We start from the raw sequence: 23,151 nt of genomic DNA on the forward strand, positions 1-23,151 counted from the left end.
GCTTGTGGACCTCACTCTTGAGTATATTTCAGCAAAGTAGATTATGCAATGGTGAACATGGGAACAGAAAAAAGCCGTTAAGATGCTTTCGCACACAATGTTCTTTGAAGTGTATACGGAATTTAGGCTTAGATGGAAAACCTCTCACTCATGAGTTTTTTTCAGACTTCAGAAACACAGGACCATTTAATTATTTGAGTCATTTGCACATGAACCATTAGGCAACAGGTGACCAGTTTATGAGGCAGCAAAGAGCTGTTTTGATTCTTATTTATTTCATTTTTTAAAGATTGCCAGTCTTCTTTGTTCAGTGCCAAGGGATTCAACTCCATCTTCTGCTGATGAATGTTGGAAAATTGTTTTATTTTTATAGCTTAAACATGCAGTCCACCCCCATACCCCCCACCCCCCCAACCCCCCCCTCCACCCCCAGCCACACCGCCCCCCCCCCCCCCTCCACCCTGCCCCCTTTAAGGATGCACTGCATCTTTGAGAAGCTATTCATATTTATGTGGTCATTGGATTTATATGCTCTGACGTGGTGAACCATTAAGAGTTTCCCCATCTTGTTTCTTAACAGCACAGGGATGCTTTACATAACATGAGCCTAGCTTGACCTACGGACCTCTATGTGAGATAGTTCCACAACTGACCATACCATCAACACAAATTAGACCAATCCACTTGATTTAATACCTCAAGGCTAAACCACACTCCATTCCAGAATACTCTCCATTCATTTCACTGGAACGCTGGCAAATCTGGTCACAACAAGATGCCTTCTATGATTTATGTCTTACAAGCTATCTGTGATATTAAGTCTCTTATTTTCTACTACCAATGGCAGTCATTTTGCAATGCAGTTCACGCTCTAGCAGCGATTTTTCTGCTTTTAAATAGCTGTTTTAGTGATGTGCATGACTAGAGCTTTCTACCACAGATTTGGCGATTAACATTTTAGAAAGATGCCCTTTATAGACTATATAGCCTTAATATAATTGCATATGATGGAAATATTCTGCGGCATCACATATTTAATGCATTACTGGACTAAGTGTTATAAATTGGTTCTGTAATTAATACTTCTGTATCCTTTGACAGGTGCCTCAAGTAGAGGGTGAACTCTTGCTATTTAAGTTTTAGCACCATGGCCTCTCACCCTCCTCCATCTATCTACCATCATCATCAGTATGGCATTGTTTGGGTTGTGGGGTGGAGTGGCTGTCACCCAAGCACATGGACACACCTGCTGTGGATGCTATGGGTGGGGATAAGCCCAACATCATGGGCTCACCAGGGCACCCAACCTCACTCCATCAAGATCCCTGGTGACATCACTCTGGGTGGGCTTTTCCCTGTGCACGCCAAGGGCCCGGCCGGGGTGCCTTGCGGGGAGATCAAAAACGAGAAGGGGGTTCATCGCATGGAGGCCATGCTCTACGCCCTGGATCAGATTAACAGCGACCCCGAGCTGCTGCCCAACATCACGTTGGGCGCGAGGATCTTGGACACGTGCTCCAGGGACACCTATGCCTTAGAACAGTCACTCACTTTCGTCCAGGCCCTAATCCAGAAGGACACATCAGACATACGCTGCTCCAACGGGGAGCAGCCTATCATACGCAAGCCGGAACGGGTGGTGGGCGTGATCGGGGCGTCAGCCAGCTCTGTTTCCATCATGGTGGCAAATGTACTCCGGCTGTTTGAGGTGAGAGAAAACTTGGTTGGGGGCGGGGGGTGGGGGGGTGGGGCGGGGGGGGGGTGTTGAGGAGGTGAGCTTAGAACAAGCCCAACTCTGCAAATTAGAAATCTTTCAAACCTATTGTTGGATATGTCTATTAAGGGGATCGTGGAATAGCATTCTTGTCCGTGAGGAGTGCAGTTAATTGACGGTGAGGATTTGGGGAGTTAAACCAGTTGTGTCTGTGTGATCTTAATCCTCACTTTTTCTGAGGGCTTTAAGAATCGGCTCAGCTTTATTGTCTTAGCTAGACTTCATTTAGACCAAAACGTGATGTGAAAGACAAATTCAATCATTTTTAGAAATATGAAATTACTTTTATGGTGTGTTACATGCCAGTGATGATATACTCCTCAAAAAGAAAATAATTTCACACTTCAAAACAAACGACAAATAAACCCCAGAAACACTCATGGACACTGTAAGATATAAATGGATATACCCGACTGACATACAAACTGTATTTTTCCGGTTTGTTCCAAAGTGTTTCTGGGTAGGGAAAGCCACATCAGTTCATAGTTACATGAATATGGAGGTGCATGTCAATACTTCATGATCATTCACAGAAAAATGATGCAGAGTAAAAATGATGCTGTTTAACTGTGTTAACTGGCCTGAAGGCAACGGCTGTTTTCTATCAGTAGGGCGTACAAACACCAGATTATAGAGAATCTAACTACTCGTTCTCAGTGCAGCGGTACTTACACACATGTTTAACAATGACCTAACATTTCAAATGGTAAGTAAATGATACATATGCATGAGCAAACAGAATTAATGTGATTCAGATTTTCCAGGGTGTCCTTTTAAAACGTTGCCTAATGTAGTCATTGGATTAAGCTAAATTTGGACAGAGAAGAAAGAACAAAATCATGTGTTTGAATATGTTTTTGATCCACAAGCTTTGGGCAAACAAAAAAGGCAAAGCACAGATGCCAGGGACCAGCTTTTGATTGGATATTGTCGGCATGCAGAGCAAGTTAGGCTTTAATGCATGATCAACTTCGTCTCTTCCAGAAAAAAAAAAAAAAGGGGGGGGGGGGGCTAGTTAAAATGCATATCCATTCTCTTCCTTAGAAAACAAAAGGAAAAGAGGTTTAAGGATGTGCCTTCGAGGTGAACGACTATCACTGCTGTATATCTTGCTCAGAAACACGATGGTCGCTTTTGCAACGCAGCGGTGCTGTTTTGGTGCCCATATCGGGAAGAAGAGCGTAGTTTTGCGTGTTCTTCTCTCCTCGATCACACAGCGCTGACTCTCATCCTCTGCTGTGCCAGAGCTGAGGAAATGGGGGGGGAATCTCTGTGACGAATTTTCAGATTTGCACCCTACTGTAAGCTTATTGAGTATTTCCTTTCTTTTCTTGGTTTTCCACAAAACTAAAATCCCATCCTACATGGGTCTTACGTAAGAGAGCAAAATTGGGAGGAGGAACAGTACATTGTTAAGAGTGCTTGTTCTCTCTTTGCGAAGAAGGGGGGAAAGAAAAAAAAAAGAGAAATTGATTTTATGAAATCTGACTGACTGACAGATTAATCATGCTTTTTCACTTTCTTCTTAATGGAACATGACCACAGTGTCAAACTTAAGCCCATTTGCGCTATCCGGCATCAGTGTGTGGAACCCATCCACGGCTCATTTGCCAAACCACACAGATTGTCATATTACATTACAGAAGCAAATGAATTAGCCAACTTTGGTGAGAGAAGAAAAAAAAAAAAAGGCTCTTGGGAGTTGTACATTGTACAAGAAAAACACACAGCGCAATCGTTTTTCAAAAACCCTACCCGTAATTTAGAGCTTTGTTTGGTTCCGTTTGTAATAGATTATCTTTTTTTTTCTTCTTCTTCTTCTTCATCTTCTTGTTTTTGACATCGTTCAATTATTTGTGGTAGTTTTACAACTTAGCCGACATTGTTGTTTTTATGTTAGAGAAGCCAAGTTATATTGTTTAGCGCTCACTTTTTCCATAGTAGACGTGTCATTTTAAGCAACAGTCAACACGTTTATATCACACAGAATGATCCAGAACACACAGTTCATACAACTGTTGTGCTCTCTACCCCCCCCCCCCCACTCTCTCCCCTTTATAATTTTGTAACCTTGTAAATGCCCCCCGCTCACATGAAATCACACTCTGTCTTCACCTGTCGTGCACGCTCCCACACTAGAAGTCATCAAACGTTTTTGGAGGAGAGCTTGACCCTGCTACCACATAGTCATCAGCCACCACCAGTCAGCAATGCCAAGCTCCATGGAGAGTGACCCCAGCTGACGCACCCATCCATGGGCCAATCACAGCCAATTACATTTACTTGACTCCCAGGTCATGGTTGGCAAATATAGTATTAGCTGGGGTTCGAATCATCTTTTCTTTTGTTTCAAGTAAAACTTACGCCATTCTGTTGGTGTGAACGAAAACACATTTGAAACGAAAAGAACCCTTCTGAGTGAGGACAGCTGGCAGAGGGGAGCCACTAATTAAAGCTTGTGAATGCAGTGTAAAATAGACAAAGGATAAAGGAGAGGTAGAGTGAAAGGCTGCCCGTGTGCAGCGTCTATTAAAGGGACGTTTTTGCATTTGAGTGATGAAGAGCATTGAAGCAGAGTCTGTGATTATTCCAGCCTGTGCAGTTCACGGTTTTGGGCAAAACAATGTTTGATTATCACCTCATTTCATTTGTTACACCCTGTTTTGCAGGGTTAGGTCAGCTTACTAGCATTCCAGCCATCCGAGTTGCTATTTAACATGAGAAAAGATTTTCTGTTTTCTTTATTTGGGTCTGATTATTGGCTGATGATCACTCAGGATTGTTTTAAATAATACATTTATAAAAATGGTTGAAGTGCACAGATCGTAAAGACAAAGAAAAGGACAATATCAGCAGCATAATATTTGTTAGCCTCTGATATAACAGTGAACATGTGTCGCGTAGTGTGTTCCTCATTCATCCGTTACTCTCTAATCTGATCTCCCAGGCTGCAGTGGGAGCGTATGTTTAGATGTATGCAATGAGAATGTGTGAGGATTTTCATTGTGCATGGCAATGGCTTTACCCCAGTGAGGTTTACTCTGAGTTCAACCATTCATGGACTGTGCGACAGTTGAGAAAATTGCTACCGTTGCACTGCAGAGTGGCCTTTTTAAGTTGTTCATATTTCTTCCAAGTGCCACATTGTTATCATTGACTCATGACTGAATGGACAAGAACCATTTTAACAGCTGTGGGTGATGCTTTTAAATAAACACTTGAGGCTTTGTACGTTCTGAGTTAACCTGTAACCATCATCTCCGACGGCTGGGGGAGGGACGTGTGTGAGTCACCATATCCTTCTCTCTCTCACCATGAGAATGACACAGTGACAAGCAATGTGTCCTGTCCTTACATGCACTGTCTCAGCCCCCCACTAATCCATCAGAGAGACGGCTAAAAGCACATACACACACATGCACGGACACACACGCATGCACGCACGCACGCACGCACACACACACACACCCAGAGGTTTTTCTATTCTTTTTTTTTTGGTCACTGGCACTCATTTCGATTACAGTTTCACAGAGCGATAAAAAGCCCACTCCAGCCGTGACAATTCCACACGCAATGCTCGTCAGCAGCTGTTGCATAATGGCAGGGAGCTACACAGGAGCTTCTTCTGGAGCACTGGAGATGAGTTTTGGAACAAACGGCATGTTTTTTTAATGACAAGGTATTGCAGTCCAGTTCAAAGAACAACATAACACCCTCGATTTTTTTAAATATTTCATCCCGCTGCATGACTGTGCTAATATTCTCTACCTTTTTGTCTTGGGTTTAGGTGCAGACACTGACGTATGTCAGTTGTATTTGTAATTGTAATCATCTGTTTGCTAACTGCATTGTAACCACCAAAAAAATAAACAACTAAATTATTTAACACAGCTAGGTCTCGGAAAAAAAAGCTATTTTGAATCAAACATCACCACGGTCGGTAGATTATGAGACTACTTTGTTAATAATGCATTGTGTAACTTTTTTCTATGTTCAGTTTCTTTCAGTTGTCAAGTCACTTCATTGACTGATTTCTTAACAGAACATACTTGAACACAGACAGAAAGACTTTTTTTTCTCTCCATTCTCGCAGTGTGTTAACAAAGTTCTCTCTTGATACGCACACGCACACACACACACATACACACACACACACACACACACACACACACACACACACAGATGCGCTGACTGCCTGTCACACACACTGTATAGCTTAATGACACTTCCTTCACAATAAGTCATTTAGCAGCAGGCTGAGAAACCAGATAACACATCAGGCAACTGTTAACTTGAATTAGGAGAGCAGTCTGGGACAATAAGCCTCTGGCAGCAGCTTTGACCGCAGGGCTAAATTTAGTGCTGTCAAAGAGAGAGGAAAAACACCCTGCTCTACAGTCCTTTTCTCTAACCTCTAGGAACAAACGTTATAAAAGAAGAATCATATCAGGGGTTTTAAATACAGCTGAAAGGGCATATAGTAGCATTAGCTACTGGCTTAAATACGCGTTGTAAGTCGACGGAAATTTTACATTTGATCAAAGCTGATGAGATGCTTTGTATCTGGTGTGGCTACACGAATGACTTTTTGTTTCCAATAATAGAACAGCAGAGAATTTCAGATGGCATCATTTTCGTTAATTGCAGTAATTCAGTGCATGAAGGGGTTCTCTAATCCGTCGCTGCACACTCGAGACTCATCTATTTTTTCTCTACATTCATTTTCCAATGTCACATGCTATCCGTTCTCACGCCATTACATTACAGAACTGAAACGTCCTACAGGTAAAAATAGTTTTCCCGTTACACAGATGTATTCCCATACCATAATATAGTCCAATCCAATGAGAGCACATCCCATGGTTTTTAACATAAAATTTATTCTGCAAAAAACATTGCTCAGATTTATGATTGACGCGTGTCCGTGTAAGTGTAGAAGACGCGCCGTGTAACTTAGGGACTGGTTTATCCTTTTCCTCGCGTCCCCTCGCTGGCTCTGAGGGCAGATCTCTGTGAAGAGGTTATGTTGTGACTGAGTCAGACAAAGAAGCCGCACGATTCCCCCCTAGAGAACCAAAACCACCTCGCAAACACAAACTCCGAGGGTCAAACTGTCTAGACTTGAAGGTGATTAAGAAAATGACAGCCGCCACCCCCCTCCACCCCCACCCGTAATGAATGACATTAATTTGATCGCCGAGAGTTACATTTATTGTTTGGAACAGGCAACTGCTGTCGTGAATGGTCATTAATAGTTCCAGTAGATAGTGAAATTAAGGAGGAAAATTATTTCACATCCACACACAGTGTAAGTTAATGGGATTCCCAGTACACAGAGTGTGATCATTTATAGAGTATGGTGCAGATGACCACAGTCCCCAGTGCTTTATCAGAACTGGTTATATTGGAACTGGATCATACAACTGCTCCCCTGGAAGAGTTCACAGTAAAGATGCATTTTAAATGAATTCTTTTACAGATTAGCCACCAATGTGCACTAAAATGTTGAATCTTGTTTCATATGCAAGTGTTTTATCTGGTAGTTGTAAGAGACGTTAATGAATATGCAATTTGTTTTATTTATAGATTCTACAAGCCAAGATTTTTTAATATATATTTTATGAGGTCACAAAGTGTAAGACTTTATGAATCACGGTGTATTATTCTTTTATTTTTCTTAAATATGACATGCAAAACAGCTTTTTAACTGTGCTCTCTTCCTCTTAAGAGGTGTTTAAGAATGTCTTCCTCTTGTAGGCACCAAGGGAACATTTGCAACTGCTTTTTAAGGCTTTAATTAGCATTTCAGTCCAATGAATTATCATAACTGTAGCTTGAGGGTACAACCAGTGGTTTCTGTGCCTCCTTTGAATTTAGGGAAAGGTTTAGAGCACCTAAGGTTCAGAGCTGTCGAACTTCATCTGAACTTTACTTTACCTCTTCCTAAATCATCCTAGGTGTTTTAAATAAGACATATGTATGGTTGGATAAATAGAAAAAAAAGGATTTTTTTATACAGGTAGATTAACATTTTTCCACATACTTTGAGAGACAGACATACAAACAGGTGGTCAGACAGACAGACAGCCAGACAGACCACCAGGCAGACAGACAGATAGATAGATAGATAGATAGATAGATAGATAGATAGATAGATAGATAGATAGACAGACAGACAGACAGACAGACAGACAGATAGATAGATAGATAGATAGATAGATAGATAGATAGATAGATAGATAGATAGATAGATAGCTGGCCTCCTTTCATGTGAACGAAGCTTCCAGACAGGGCCCATTACTGTGATTAAAAGATTGGATTTGGATCGGAGTCTCTCAGCTGAATGAGAGTGAATTTTTCTGATACAGAGTCTCGTTCTGTCTGCACTTGTATTAGTGAAATACATTAATACTCCACTCTGATCCCAAACAATGACCAACTGGGAATTCAGAACAGAATAAATAAGGACAAGTACTGTTTACACTCTGGGTTCAAAAAAGTATTCCACCAAATGTCCACTATCATTATTATACATAGACAGAGCAGTGGCATAGCTGCATATCCATATGTTTGATGTGTAAATTAGTCTTCTCGTGGAAAGGGGAGAGGGAATCAGCAGTCCGTGTAGGGTTGGCATGGTCAGTATGTAATTATACAGTTTGGTTTAAGGCTGAGAGAAAGTAACTCTGTTCCTCTCTCTCTCTCTCTCTCTCTCTCTCTCTCTCTCTCTCTCTCTCTCTCTCCCTGCTTAACTTAATTTGACTAAAAACCCCGTAATCCTTTGAGATTATCTGTCAAATGGTTTTCTCCCTCTTCCCTTCTTCTCTCCTCGTATTTCTCTGTTTACCTTTCACCAACTCTCTGCAACCAAGTCCCAAAACTTCATACTCATACCTTAGCTCTCAGTTATTTACTCCTCTCTTGATAAAACATACCACCAATATAACACCATTATGGCTGAATATTCGTCACACCTGTGTGACCTCTTGTCAGAAGCACTGATGTTGCGAGCTAGCTACAAACCAAGGCTCCAGGGCTCACTTAGCTACAGAGAGACTAATCACAGGTGGACTAGATTAGTAACCCCTTGTGAATAAATTATCGACTAAGCTGTTTATGTATGTTAGAGGGACACATTATGCAGTATTGTGATGTGCTCAGTTGAATAAAATCAGTCCGTGCCCTATTTTATATTTGTTGTGTTTTGCTATAAGGAGATCAGCAGGTTCAACTGCAGACTGAAATTTGCTGATATGAGACACGTGGATATTTATCACAGTGTGATTTTGGCCTTTTTTTTAAATGAGATTTGGAGTGAACACAGAAACTGTTAATTTTATTTCTTGAAGGCATCCTAAATAGCCTAAAAAAAAATAAATAAATAACCAGTCCCAATGTACTGGTTTCAGATTCCACAGATCAGCTACGCATCCACCGCACCAGAGCTGAGTGACAACAACCGCTATGACTTCTTCACTCGCGTGGTCCCTCCTGACTCCTACCAGGCCCAGGCCATGGTGGACATCGTCAAGGCCATGGGCTGGAACTACGTATCCACGCTGGCGTCAGAGGGCAATTACGGCGAGAGCGGAGTAGACGCCTTCGTCCAGATCTCTCGTGAGGCAGGTAGAGTACGCTCGCTGTTCCTCTGAAGTCTGGTCTATTTAGACGGCTGTTTGTCTGCTCCGCAAGCTGAGAACCGCATCCAGCCCTCTGTGAATACACCTTATTCAAGTGCCTCATGATTCATGTAGAAATTAAAAGTGAAACGTGAGTCTAGGGATGGAATGAGAATACACTGTCCAGGTTAAAAAAACCAGACAAAAAAGTCTGAGGTTAAAAAAACACGAGAGGGTCCTGGCAATGCAACATTCATTAAGATCAATTAATCAGCCAAGCATAAAGCCATTTTTGTAATAAGTTTTGAACGGTGTGAGTTATTTTGTTAGTTATTAAATATAAATGAGAAATATGGCTCAGAAGACTGCGTCCATTCATTTCCATCAACTGTCATAAGTTGACTGTGGTCATTAATATAGATAGGGATGGGTCACCTTCACAGAGACAAATTTCAGCATCAATGTCCATCTGTCCCTGATAAAGGAGGCCTATGCATCGCGCAATCGCTGAAGATCCCCAGAGAGCCAAAACCAGGAGAGTATGACAAGATCATTAAGAGATTGATGGAGACGCCCAACGCCCGAGGTGTCATCATCTTTGCCAATGAGGACGACATTAAGTAAGTGAACAGGCTGATTCACCGTCTGACAGATGATCACACAAAGGCCGTGTCACCTCGAATTCGCCAGATTTTTTTTTTTTTTTTGGAATTGGTCATCATCATTCTGTATATGTGACCTACTTCTCAACCGTTTGCCCATGAACTGACACGCTAACGAAGTATATTTCCCCTACGCCCCTGTTACATGTGCTCTGTTCTCTTTACTTGTCTGTCTGGGACAGTTCGTCTGCATCTGGAGCAATTAATAGAGGAGATTAATGTCTTTCTAAATTTGATGAAGTGGTAACAGCAGGAGTGTTTAAGGATTATTTGTCTCTATTAATTTATGATACTCATAGATGGGGTTTTGACAAAAGCCAGTGTTTGCGGATACAGATGCTTTCCAGAGCAAGTGCATGAATGATATCTAGTTGAAATGCACTCCGCCACTCTACGAGGCGAGAGCGAAAAGACGTCTTGCAGTCGTTTGGTGTGGTAGCATTATTAGCTTTGAGAGGGTTCTCATTCATGTCAAGGCTTAGCTATATGAGACATCAACTTCCATCATCTACTAATCATGTATTCCCATACCTGAAGAGAAATTCAATTAGATATCGACCGCTGATTTAAAGGAACATAAATTCTATCCCATCGTTAGAGAGTCAGAATTTTTAAACAACCTCAGATCATAGTGAGAAATTTAAAATCACTCAATCACCCAGTGTACTCATTGGCCCGTGAGTTTTAATGTTTTACTTCTACTCTGGTCATTTGATTTTCTGCCCGATTAACATAGAACATGAGAAAAGCAAAGACAAGGTATGTGGGATCATCTCATGTTAGTGTTTTCTCCTGTTTGAGATTTGTTTGTTCTACCACACGTTAGTTCTCATCTTAATCCATCCATAAGTTGTTGTTTGCTAAGACGGATCATACGAGGATTGTGGAGGTCATGAACTTTACAAACTGTCTGTCTGAAGAGGTGTCTATATGAAAGCTGCATTGACCTTTAGTTCTCCTACCACGTAACACAGCAAGTGAGACCAAACTATGCTTTGGGTTTATTTAAAAAAATGTGAGTGCTAAAATAGTGACAGTGGGCAGAAGAGAGGATTAAAGACCTCAAAGAGAAATAGATCACGTACATTGGCTGTCAGAGGTTTACTTTTATGAATGACAATTTGACACCACATCATTTAATCCCCACATTAAAGTCTGAATACGCAGACAGGACGAAAGCCTTTTCATTATTAGAACTAGCTGACTGTTGGCTCTGACTTAAGTGCATTTGATGCTCTTTGATATGTGAAGTGATATTAGATATTAGTCAATAAAGCTACTATGATTTTTCTCTCTTTGGCAGACTGGTTTAAAACATGAAGCACCCCCTGTGTCGCACTCTCCTAACATAAAAATGATATTTTTTTTTGACTGGATATTTATGTGATATTGAACATTACAGCATTACAGCTGTGGATTTATTTATTTATTTCAAATCTTGTGTGATCCCTCTCTCTGTGGTTCAGACAGGTGCTTGAGGCGGCTAAGTACGCCAACCTGACTGGGCACTTTAAGTTCGTGGGCTCAGACAGCTGGGGGGCCAAGAGTTTACCCATCCTTGACCACGAAGACGTAGCGGAGGGCGCGGTCACCATCCTGCCCAAAAGAGCCTCAATAGAAGGTACTGCATGTTCTACCTGACTGGTTCTTCATTAGGATCTACAGATGATGTGAATTCATTCAAAAACTACAATGAACGAGTATGCGTTCATTAACTATTAATGTTTCACAGTTTCGCTTCAAGTTTTATTCATCCCATTTTCATTTCTGACTCCGCATCCACGCTTATAATACAAACCCGAATTACCTATTCAAAATGTAGTGTGAGCAAGTTTTTAACCACGACCAGACTTTTAACTACGTTCATATGGCGCAGAACGTATGTAATCACTCAAACCTTTAAATCTTCTCCTTTTTTTAACATGAAATAGTTCACATCTTGGTTCACATCTTTTCTTTTTTTACTCTTGCGTAATGCACCACTGAACCATGGATCCCGAGTTAATGAATGACAATTGAGCCTGTCTGTGAGGTTCTCTGTAACTGTGAGTCGTTATGAGGTAAGACGTGAATGGACCAATGAAAGAGCTCTTTGTTTTTTTGCGCAGGGTTCGACCAGTACTTCACCACCAGATCTTTGGAGAACAACCGCAGAAACATTTGGTTCGCTGAATTCTGGGAAGACAATTTCAGATGCAAACTGACGCGTCCAGGTATCAAACTTGACAGCGGGAAGAAAAAATGCACAGGTGAGACGTTTGATAATTCAGCAAACATTATGGTAATACTCTGCCTCCTCAGATGTTGATGACGATGACTTCAAAGGGCTTTAATTTCCTGCTTCTCTCTGTCTCCCTCTGTCTCTATCTGTCTCGTTCTCTCTCTCTCTCTCTCTGTCTCTCTGACTCTCTCTCTCTCTGTCTCGTTCTCTCTCTCTCTCTCTTGCCGTCTCTCCCTGTCAGGTGAGGAAAGGATTGGTCGTGACTCTCCTTATGAACAGGAGGGGAAAGTGCAGTTTGTCATAGACGCTGTGTATGCTATGGCCCATGCTTTACACAACATGCACCTGGACCTGTGCCCAGGCGCCACGGGCGTCTGTAATAAGATGGATCCGGTGGAGGGACGCTTGCTGCTTAGCTATATTCGTTCTGTGAACTTTAACGGTGAGTACAGCGGCAGAGCAGATGCTGAGAGGAGGAGCATGGGTTATCGCGTGCTGTGGGTGTAATCTGGCGCTAGACTGGAGTGTGGAGTTTTGGGGTCGTAGAACACACTGTCCGATCACACAGCTGTTCTTTTCCGGTCATGAGAGTAACTGTAATAATGTCCTACTCAGAGGCCAGCTCTGAAATTCTTTCAGTTCAGCAAATTATCTCTTTCCTTCTCTCTCTTTCTCTCTCTCTCTCTCTCTCTGTCTCTCTCTATCCTTCTGTCTCTCTGTATCTCTCCAAGACTTTACTCTTCTCATCTTTACTGCAGTCATTATACATCTCATTTCAAAAATTATATTTTTCTAGATCACTGCTTTGGGGGCTAAGAAGCTTTCTATGAAAAGAATTCCCATTAAGTCCTCCCTTCTGTTCCACTGTGACTGCCATCAAAAAAAAAAAAAAAGAAAAAAAACACTGCAATGAATGCCTGAAGTAGATAGGCTGAACAAGCAATATGCATTATTGCGGCAAAAAAAAAAAATGCATTAAGTCTTTTTTTTTGCATGCATGCATTTCAAATAAAGTTGTCTTCAGCTTTGAAAAGGGAAGCCTCTGCGTCTCATCCAATCCATACTGACAGATATATATATATATATATATATATTCTGTATCAACGATTAGGAGGCACTATGTCAGTGCACTTAGCATAGAAGAGAACATTCAGTTGCATGGTAACTCAGGGTAGGTTGCTTAACCTTGCTCCTAAACCAAAACCTGAACGTAACCTTGGAATACAGACCAATTTTGAGCATCAGTAAAACCATAGGCCGTCAGTTGAGGGTTTGTCAGTCAGCCTTTAACAGTAATTGTTAGCACGTCTGATTTAAAAAAAAAAAAAAAAAGTTTGGTGTCGCGTGACTCCAAATATTTCTCTTAAATTACGGGTTAAATGTTTTTTCCGCCATTATTCGGAATTTGTTAGGGAAATAAGAGTGGGCTAGAAATAGATGTCCCTATATATGTAATATTCATCTTGTTAAAGTATGCATGAATAGATCACCCATATCAAACAGCTGCTTATGGAAAGAAATTAAAGTGCTCAGATATCTCAAGAGGAATAAGGGAGGAATAAGGGGGTAGTGGAGACTGGGATCTTTTCAATCTGTGGTTTAAATCATGGTGTTCTTCAGTCAGACATTTTGAGTAAGCTCCCAATTCCTCTTTTCCATTTTGTTTGCCTGAATGAATTCCCTGAATGTAGGAAAATGTACTATTACGATGAAAAACGACCATTATTCTTAATGCATTTACTGTTAGTACAGAATAACAGTGTAATCTTTTAATTTGTTTAATAATGTGCTAGATTTAACTCTTTTTTTTTTTTTATAACAAACAGGTAGCGCTGGGACTGGAGTTCTGTTCAATGAGAATGGAGACGCTCCAGGACGTTACGACATCTTCCAGTATCAGATGACAAACACCACTAACCCTGGATACAGAGTCATAGGGCAGTGGACCAACAACCTGCGACTCAATGTAAAATTATCTCCACATATACATGTGTTTACAGCCACACTATTAACCTGATTAAATGGAAAACGGGTTAGACTTGATGAGGTCAAATATTTCTTGTTTTAAGAATGTATGTGCTGTGCACAGGATTCATTTGCCTTAGATAAAAAAAAAGAAAAATTGATATTGATTGACTGATTTAACAAACAGAGGACATGCATGGCAAATGCAGCAGTACATTGAAACAGAAATCCATACACGGTGACTTTCGAGATTAAAATGATTCGTCGGCTAAAATGACCAAATGTCGTACTGCCTGGTTAAGCAATAACGTTGACGTTAAGTTTGTGTCACCCGCTTCATAAGGTGGAGGAGATGCAGTGGACAGATGGGGACAAGCAGATCCCTGACTCAGTGTGCAGTTTTCCCTGCCAATCCGGCGAAAGGAAAAAAATGGTGAAGGGTGTGCCTTGCTGCTGGCACTGTGAGCTCTGCGACGGTTACCAGTACCAGGTCGACGAGTTCAACTGCGAGATGTGCCCTTTCAACATGCGTCCCACGCCCAACCGCACGGGCTGCAGGCCCACCCCCATCATCAAGCTGGAGTGGCACTCTCCCTGGGCCATCATACCTCTGTTTCTGGCCATCCTCGGTATCCTGGCCACCTCCTCCGTGGTCATCACCTTCATCCGGTTCCACGACACGCCCATCGTTCGCGCCTCAGGTAGAGAGCTCAGTTACGTCCTGCTGACCGGCATCTTCCTCATCTACCTCATCACCTTCCTGATGATCGCCGAACCGGGTGCGGTGGTGTGCGCCTTCCGTCGCCTCCTGCTGGGCCTGGGGATGTGCATAACGTACTCCGCCATGCTCACCAAGACCAATCGCATCTACCGCATTTTCGAACAGGGCAAAAAATCAGTGACGCCACCCCGATACATCAGCCCCACCTCCCAGCTGGTCATCACCTTTATACTGATCTCGGTACAGGTGAGGGTTGCTCCGTCCATAACACACACCTTCGCAGACCTGATGTCAGAACAGGTGTCGATCCACGAAGAGTCATATGCACTCTTAACATTTGCAAAAGTGATAAAAAAATGCAGATTCAAAATTTACCTTTGGAATTGGCTGAGAGTTTTCTGCAACAAATAAGTATTGTTGTGGTGAAACATGTTACATTAACAAAAAGGAAGGTGAGGCATTTTGCTGACATGGGCTGTGTATTTTACTGTGGTTTACAGTAATACTGTACTCATCCAGACTGCAGCATATCCAATTCCTGAGGTGGAATTTTGCACCATCCTGAATAATGACCAACATGTGTATTGCTTATCCGTGTGGAGTTTGTACACACAGCACATGCTGATAAGTTGACTGCAAACCTCATCAACTTGAGTGCTCAGCCAGACACAGTTTTGACAGAAATGCAAAAACAGCTGTTTTGGCGTCATTATTTTCTATAAATACATAACTGGCATAGCAGTGCAAAAAAAAAAAAAAGAAAAGAAAAAAGAAAAAAAAATCCCATTTCTGCTATTGCGCATTGCCTCATACGATAAATACCCTAGGTTTTGCCAATTTTTACTCTTACGAGAAACAATATTATTAGGGCTTTTGTAGTTTGAGCTTAGGAAAGGCATAATGTAGATGAGTCACTGAAAGTAGGGGAGCGGGCAGAGAGGGGATTAGCGGAGCTTTGATTGACAGCGAGACAGTTCCGCGCCCCTCCTCCAAGCACATCGCAGATGTGTCAAAGAGGCTGGATGAATCGCACCACTCTACCACGCGTTCTGACAGGAACATCTGTCGCATCTGCGACTCGCCATCACCGCTCTCCCTTCCCAGCCCCAGAACTTTCTAGAAACTTCCCTCGTAACCTAACGAGCTCTTTCACGCAGGCTGAATAATGTGTCTAGCCTTAAACTTCTTCCGCTGAACAGGTGCAGAGGATGTTTTTCTCATTCATGTCATCCATTGCTCTGATGTCCCCTGTCGCCCCCTCCCCCCCGACGTCCCCACGGCCCCTCCCCAAACAGTGATGAAATGGGTCAAGTTATGAGAAAGTCTGATCGTTGTCTCTGCCTCTCTCACTGAGTGCTTCAGAGAAAGACACTTCCAGACGTGTTTTTCAGCACCACAGGACATGTTGGGAAATAGCAACCTAATAATTTTCAAAAAGTCTAGACTAGGAATGAGAGAGACAAAGAGAGAAAGAGAGAGAGAGAGGAGAGAGAGAGAGAGAGAGAGAGAAACAACAGGCTAAGATTAAACAGTCCCTTTGTTTTTTGTTTTTTTTCTGTTTCCAGCTGTTGGGAGTATTTGTTTGGTTTGGAGTTATGCCTCCTCACACTACTATTGACTATGAGGAGCTTAGGCCGCCCAATCCGGAGCTGGCCAGAGGCATTCTGAAGTGTGACATGTCTGACCTGTCGCTCATCTGCTGCCTGAGCTACAGTATCGTGCTGATGGTCACGTGTACCGTGTACGCCGTCAAGAGCAGAGGGGTGCCCGAGACCTTTAACGAGGCCAAACCCATCGGCTTCACCATGTACACCACCTGCATTATATGGCTGGCCTTTGTGCCCATCTTCTTCGGTACGGCGCAGTCCACTGAAAAGGTGAGAGAATTTTTTCTGTCGTAATGCAGTGCTAAATCCGAATGCAAGAAAGGAGCTCAGGATCTCCTGTTCCCGCGGCTCACGGTTTCATGAGAAAAGCACCCACCTAAAGCTTTCGTTGAAAAAGAATATTTATAAACCAAAGTTTTCATGTGGATTATACTGTTTGACTGTCTCATGTTTGTTTCATACAGTTATTATGCTTGATCTGTCCTCAGTCTCTTTCAATAAATGATATATTTCTACAGTGTGTATAACACTCATAATAATATACACAATATTTACAACTAGATAGAAGTAGATAATTACTAGCTGCAAACGTGGTCCTCCATTTTCACCACAATGACTATTCAGTATTCTTCTTAAACACATCAACAAAAGCTGAAAGGGTTAGGAATTGACTGAAGAGCTTAAGTAGAAAATTATGTCAAATGAAGTCATTCCAAAATGAAAGAGTTGAAATGAGGGAAAACCTGCAAGGCCCTTGATAACAAGTTGCATTGCGAGTGATTTCTCTTTTGAAGCCGCCTTTGATATGGGAACGAGGGAGAATGTGAAAGAGAAAAATGACAGGGGAAAAAAAAATGTTTTATTTTTTCTCTTTATCTGCACAAGACACACTATGACATGGAGACAAAGGCTGCTCTTCCCCACAGCAAGGTTCTGGGGGCTTAATTGTGTGTGTGGGGTGTGTGTGTGTGGGGGGGGGGGGGGGGGTAGGAGGAGGAGGGGGGGGGCTGAAAAGAGGAGTGTGTGGGAGAATGGAAACAATGTCTTTAGTCATCTAAATAAAGCTAAGTGCAGCTGCAGAGGGAATTAGGAATTAGTGCATTAGTGTGTAGGCTCTGAGGCCTCCTTTTACGCAGGTGGTCTCCCAGCGGGACTACAGAACAGTTTGGCTACAGGAACGCTACATGTCCATTTCCTGTTTTCTGGCATTCTGTTTGGGGATACTATCTGTCTTTGACGCTGGTATTTTTTTGACATCTCTCTTTGATATGATTTTTTTTGTTTGTTTTTTCGTTTCTTTTTTGGATATTTACCACAGGCTTTTGGTCAGCAAACTTCATACGTTTATCCATTTAAGTAGGTCAGTCTGTAAAACGTGTTATCTCAAGACTGTAATTCTGCTCTCCTTTTCTCCCCTTTTTACTCTGTGAAAAGAAAATGGCTGCTCACACGAACGTGGGGGCTGAGCTCTCCCTGTGCTGAGACACATTTGAAAAAAAAAAAAAAAAGATTGTGAGATGTCTTGTCCTTTTAGTTCATTTGCCCACACTGGGGAAGTTTCAAGTCATATTCATTCACAGTGTGCCAGAAGGCACATTTTCCAGGGGACCTGTCCGACTGTATTTCAGTAGACCTTAACTCTATACCGTTATTTACATTTTTGCTGCAGATGTACATCCAGACGACCACTCTGACCGTATCCATGAGCCTAAGTGCTTCAGTGTCTCTGGGGATGCTTTACATACCCAAGGTCTACATCATCATCTTTCACCCGGAACAGAACGTACAGAAACGGAAACGCAGCTTCAAGGCAGTGGTCCAGGCTGCAACGATGTCCACGCGCCTTTCACAGAAAGCCAACGACAAACAGAATGGAGAGACCAAACTCGAGCCAGACAGGACACAGTGAAAGGTAACGGAGGCCGTTTCATTTCCTGTTCGTTCGCACAGAGGTGTCTTATCTTTCTGAGTCACTCTCAAAAAAACCCCCAAAAAAACAAAACAATTTCCCTGTCTGTATTTCTTTCCTTATAAGGCTTGAGTTCCATCTCAGTACGTAACACAGAGAAATTCTGTTTCAGTCAACTGAAAGCAGCCTGTATGGTTTCTACACTGAGACATATGCAGAAATATAAATGTGACATGTACGTTTTTTTTTCAGCCTAAGCAGTTTTCACGACTTCCTAATCTCACTTGTGAATGGAGCTTACAATGTAATATTTAAAGTGCCTTTAATCCTTTTAAGTTATCCCTATCAGGTACCCTCTGGGCCTCATATCCATGATCTCTCTTTGTCTGTCTGTGTGTGTGTCTGTCTGTCTGTCTGCCTGCCTCTCTCTCTCTCTCTCTCTCTCTCTCTCTCTCTCTCTCTCAAACACACACACACATACACACACACTTCTTGAGTATTAGGAAAGTCCTTATGGGTTTTTTCCACTCGTGCCCTATCTCCACAGCACACATTCTTCCTCTTGATGAACAGAATTCCAGGCGGCTCATCTCATTAATGTTCTATTACTGTTACTAGTCTTGTTGAGGAATAGAATATCTATGTGCTATGAAATTTTCCAAATGATTATTATTCATATGGATATTCCTTTATTTTATGCTCCAGCAAGAAACAATATTAAAAATCAATTTCAAAAAGCCAAAAAGCAAAGCATACCTGGAGGTATATGTAAAAACCTCTGATTCAGCAAATAATCTATCTCCCTCTCTCAAAATTGGAATATGGAAATAAAGAAAAATGGTTTCCTGTACCAAATGACGAAATCTTTGGATTAATTAAATAATTAAATGGGGTAGAAGACACGAGAATGATTGAGAACAGCATTTACCAGAAAATGAATTTCCCTATCCCTTGCATATACAGAAGTACAAAGGGAAATTTTAAAATGTATAACTGACACACTGTTGGGTAGCAAAGTGTGTGTATGTGTGTGTGTGTATGTATATGTTAAGTATATGTAGTATATGTGAAGTATTGGTGTGTTGTATGTGACTTAACATAAGAGAGATAAGTGATTTATCATTATGTGACAGTTACAGTAATAAAATGTTTTACGTGTCACCTCTCTCTCTGCAGAAAATTACAGACTCATAGTTTTATTTGAGGGAAATTAAGGTTCCTGATGCCATTTGAGTTATGGAGCCTCCCATTTATTTTGACCATATGACTGACTGTAACTCTTTCATTAAGATCATCGATGTTATCATTTTCAATTTTTAAACAGGAAATTGGAGAAGACGCCCATAGGCCCATCTCTATAGTGTATTTTGTGTCTATTAAGTAGCAGTGGGATGGAAGCTAAATCAAGTGGACTGTATAATCTGGACTGATCCAATAACAATAACTGACTACATTTTTCAATATTCTAAGAATGCTCTTGTATTTTACTTTCATGGAAAATTATCAGTCGCTTTGACTAATTGAAGGCCAGCACAAAAACCAAAATCATCGTCGTTATTATCATCTAACTGTCATAATCACATCAAAATTATTATAACACTCTGAGAATGCTTAAATTTCTGTCTCTCCTGCCAAAACAAAAGAAAAAAGTTGTCTCTAAGGGAACAGTAGAAACTGGCACTCGGCCAGCGGGCATATGAAATCACAGCTGTATTTTGTGGGACGACGTGAAAAATTCTGTTGATGCGCTCAGAGAAGTCTCAGTGAAATATTCACACTTTGTTATTCCATAATCTTTGGAGGTTTCATAATGACAGCAGTTGTACACTGGTTAAAAAGCACGTCCCCCTTTTTTTTCTTAATTCATAACAGAATGCACACCCATATGGCTCACATTATCAGAACCATGTTGGACATTATTTCAATGTCAGTGATGAGACAGTCTGTTTGATTGTATGTATGTATGTATGTATGTATGTATGCATATAAAAATGTCCTCAATGCTTTTTTAATGTGTACTCTGTTACAGATCCATGGTTGCAGTAATATTCAATTATTTAGCATTAACTTGGTGGGCCTCTGAGATTAGTATTTTCATATGACAGCTTTTCATGCAAAACTAAAATCGACATGATACAACTGAGAGTCTTTTTGTACGATGTCAGGAAAAAAAAATGCTGAATTTTAACATACATTTCATGGTCTATGGTTATTCCATTTTAGCAGTTCTTAGTACATCCACATTTTATGGAGTCATGAATTATATTTGCTTTTGTTTTTTGGAATTACAGGTAACCCAGTGCATATGGAAACCCAATGCCTGAAGATGAGAATCAAGGGGAAAGACTTGAGCAGTTAGTAAACAACCAGTAGCATGGGAAATGAAGAAATAAATCATGGAGAAAGGACATGACAGAGTGAGTGAGTGAGAGAGAGAGAGAGAGAGAGAGAGAGAGAGAGAGAGAGAGAGATTCCCTCTGAGTGCAAAAACTGAACTTGCATGAACTGACTGTGAACCGAATGACACTTGATAAAAACTCTGAAAAAGCAAAAAGTCAGACAGAAAAAATGTCAGTCTTGAAAACTTTAATGCTTTGAAGAGCTTGTTGAGATGTCACAGACTATAGTTTTATGACAACAATTCTTTGGATAGAACAGCAAGACTAAGATCAAGATCAAGTGGACATTTCTGTTAATATTTTCTTTTATATCCAAAAAAAAAAAAAAAAGGCTAGGAAAATATTCTTTTCTAAAATGTTGTTGCTTGGTCCACTCAAATGTCAGCATGGATTGTTTTTCATGGTATGTTCTTGTTTGTGTTTGTACGAAGCTTTGCTTGGTGAGGGACCAACTCTAATGAATCAGCGAGCACAAATGATAAATCATCAAACCAAACCATCAGAGTTATTCATGTCTTTGTTTCAGATGGAATAATTCTTATAATGTGCACTCTTTGGCACAGAACGGGATTTGATGGTATAAATATATAGTCCGTTTATTTATTTATTCACATATTTAGATCACATCTTTATCATCCACATAATTGAACTTTTACATTTTAATCTTTCCTTTTTCCAATTTTTTCGTTTTTTAATCAGTCGAGAACATTTTGGCCAAAGATTTGTGTTTCTGTTCTATCTGAGTAAGAGGATAATTATAATGTGGTTGCAACCTAATACCCCGGTCATGGCAAACACAGCATCAAAAATATTATTAAATATTTCAGTTCATTTCAATTTTTTCAATTCTACATGTCTAAAGAGACATTAACTTACAACTCATTCCAGAGCTGTGACTTTGTTGCTTAGCTCACAAACTAATTAGACACCACAGATGATAAATGATAAAGAATGTACACTGGATTTTAGTTACAATGTATATATGGGAAAATGTACATATAATGAAGATTATAAATATTATGGACTTTTGTGTGTTATGAGAATATGTTTTGTTTGTGTGTGAGACAGACAAATGTTTGCATAGGATTTTGAATTCTGCTTTTACAGATGGTCAGTAACAAGAGAATTTTCTCTGCGTTTTTTTCCCCCATATATCATTCAGTACATGAAATAAGCTGTAGTTTACATCTTTATTCTCAATGTACATTTATATTTACAGTGTCTGAGAAACTGAGTATATTTTTGCTGTGGTGGGTTGGTTTTACACCGCAATAAATTTAACCCCAACCCCAAACCACATATAGTATCTAATTACCAAACAAGAGGAATTTTCTAGCAAAGAAATTATAACTGTTTTGCATCGCAGAGATTCTTACAAGTCACTTTCAAGGTTAGTCAAAGTGACTACAATGACAAGTGGTTCAAGCTGGTTTTGTGCCATTTTATTTATCCATTGACCAAACCAAACCAAACTAAACTTCAAACTATACCACTGTAGTAGATTCATGTATAATGTGTTTCATAATCTCATACAAAGGCTGGACTCCGTCGAGGTTACAAAATCTTGGAATAACTCCATAGTTTCTCATAGTAAACCAAACAATATCGGTATTGTTTTTCTTCATTAAAGGTTAGTTCAGTCTCTAAGAGATCTGCAGTACTTTGGCATAAAAATGTTGGATATGGTCAATGTGTTCCTGCAATGCATGTCAAAATAAATGTTTGATTATGTCATGGTCTGCTTTACTTTCTTTTCTTTTCTTTTCTTTTTTTTCAAAGTGATTAACAGCAATTACAGATATAACCTGTGATCTAACACAGTGTCCTTCCTTGTAAAATCTCGTTTTCAGAACGTCCAGTTACTATTTTCTTCGTTCAGATTAGTAGAGGGAAATGCGTTGCATTTTAGGGGAGACGTTTAAAATATGTTGCACTTTCTAAGCATAAATCGCTCTGAGAGGCAGTTGGCCATATTATTCAAACGCTCCACACTCCACATGCTGTTAAACAGTTACCCTATTGGATTTAAACTGTCGTCCAATGTAGTGCAGCTATATGGAAACACACAAAGTTAAATACTGCCATCTAATGGCTAACACACTTCAATTCAGTTCCGAATTATCGAAAAGGTGGATGTCGACATCAAACAGCATACCGCATCAGCGTACACGCCCACAGGCCCCTTTCCAAGCAAGGAAGTTGTCATCGACAAAATCACTTCCTACTTCCTACACAAAATATTCCGGCGTTTCTATGCGGTGGTTTATCTAAGAG

At 40.8% G+C, this 23,151-nt stretch overlaps 1 protein-coding gene across 1 annotated transcript; it reads left to right on the forward strand.

Annotated features, from left to right (window-relative positions):
- The first annotated feature begins 1,147 nt into the window (after nt 1–1,147).
- Nucleotides 1,148–18,478, forward strand: grm6a (glutamate receptor, metabotropic 6a). Its single transcript, XM_030785163.1, has 10 exons — nt 1,148–1,708; nt 9,184–9,400; nt 9,878–10,013; nt 11,522–11,676; nt 12,164–12,304; nt 12,518–12,718; nt 14,103–14,242; nt 14,585–15,208; nt 16,528–16,839; nt 18,239–18,478. The coding sequence occupies exons 1-10, from the start codon at nt 1,148–1,150 to the stop codon at nt 18,476–18,478; spliced, it is 2,727 nt and encodes a 908-aa protein (XP_030641023.1).
- The last annotated feature ends 4,673 nt before the right edge of the window (nt 18,479–23,151 follow it).

The sequence above is a fragment of the Chanos chanos genome, chromosome 9 (assembly GCF_902362185.1).
Source record: "Chanos chanos chromosome 9, fChaCha1.1, whole genome shotgun sequence".
In the NCBI taxonomy this organism is placed as follows: Eukaryota; Metazoa; Chordata; class Actinopteri; order Gonorynchiformes; family Chanidae; genus Chanos; species Chanos chanos.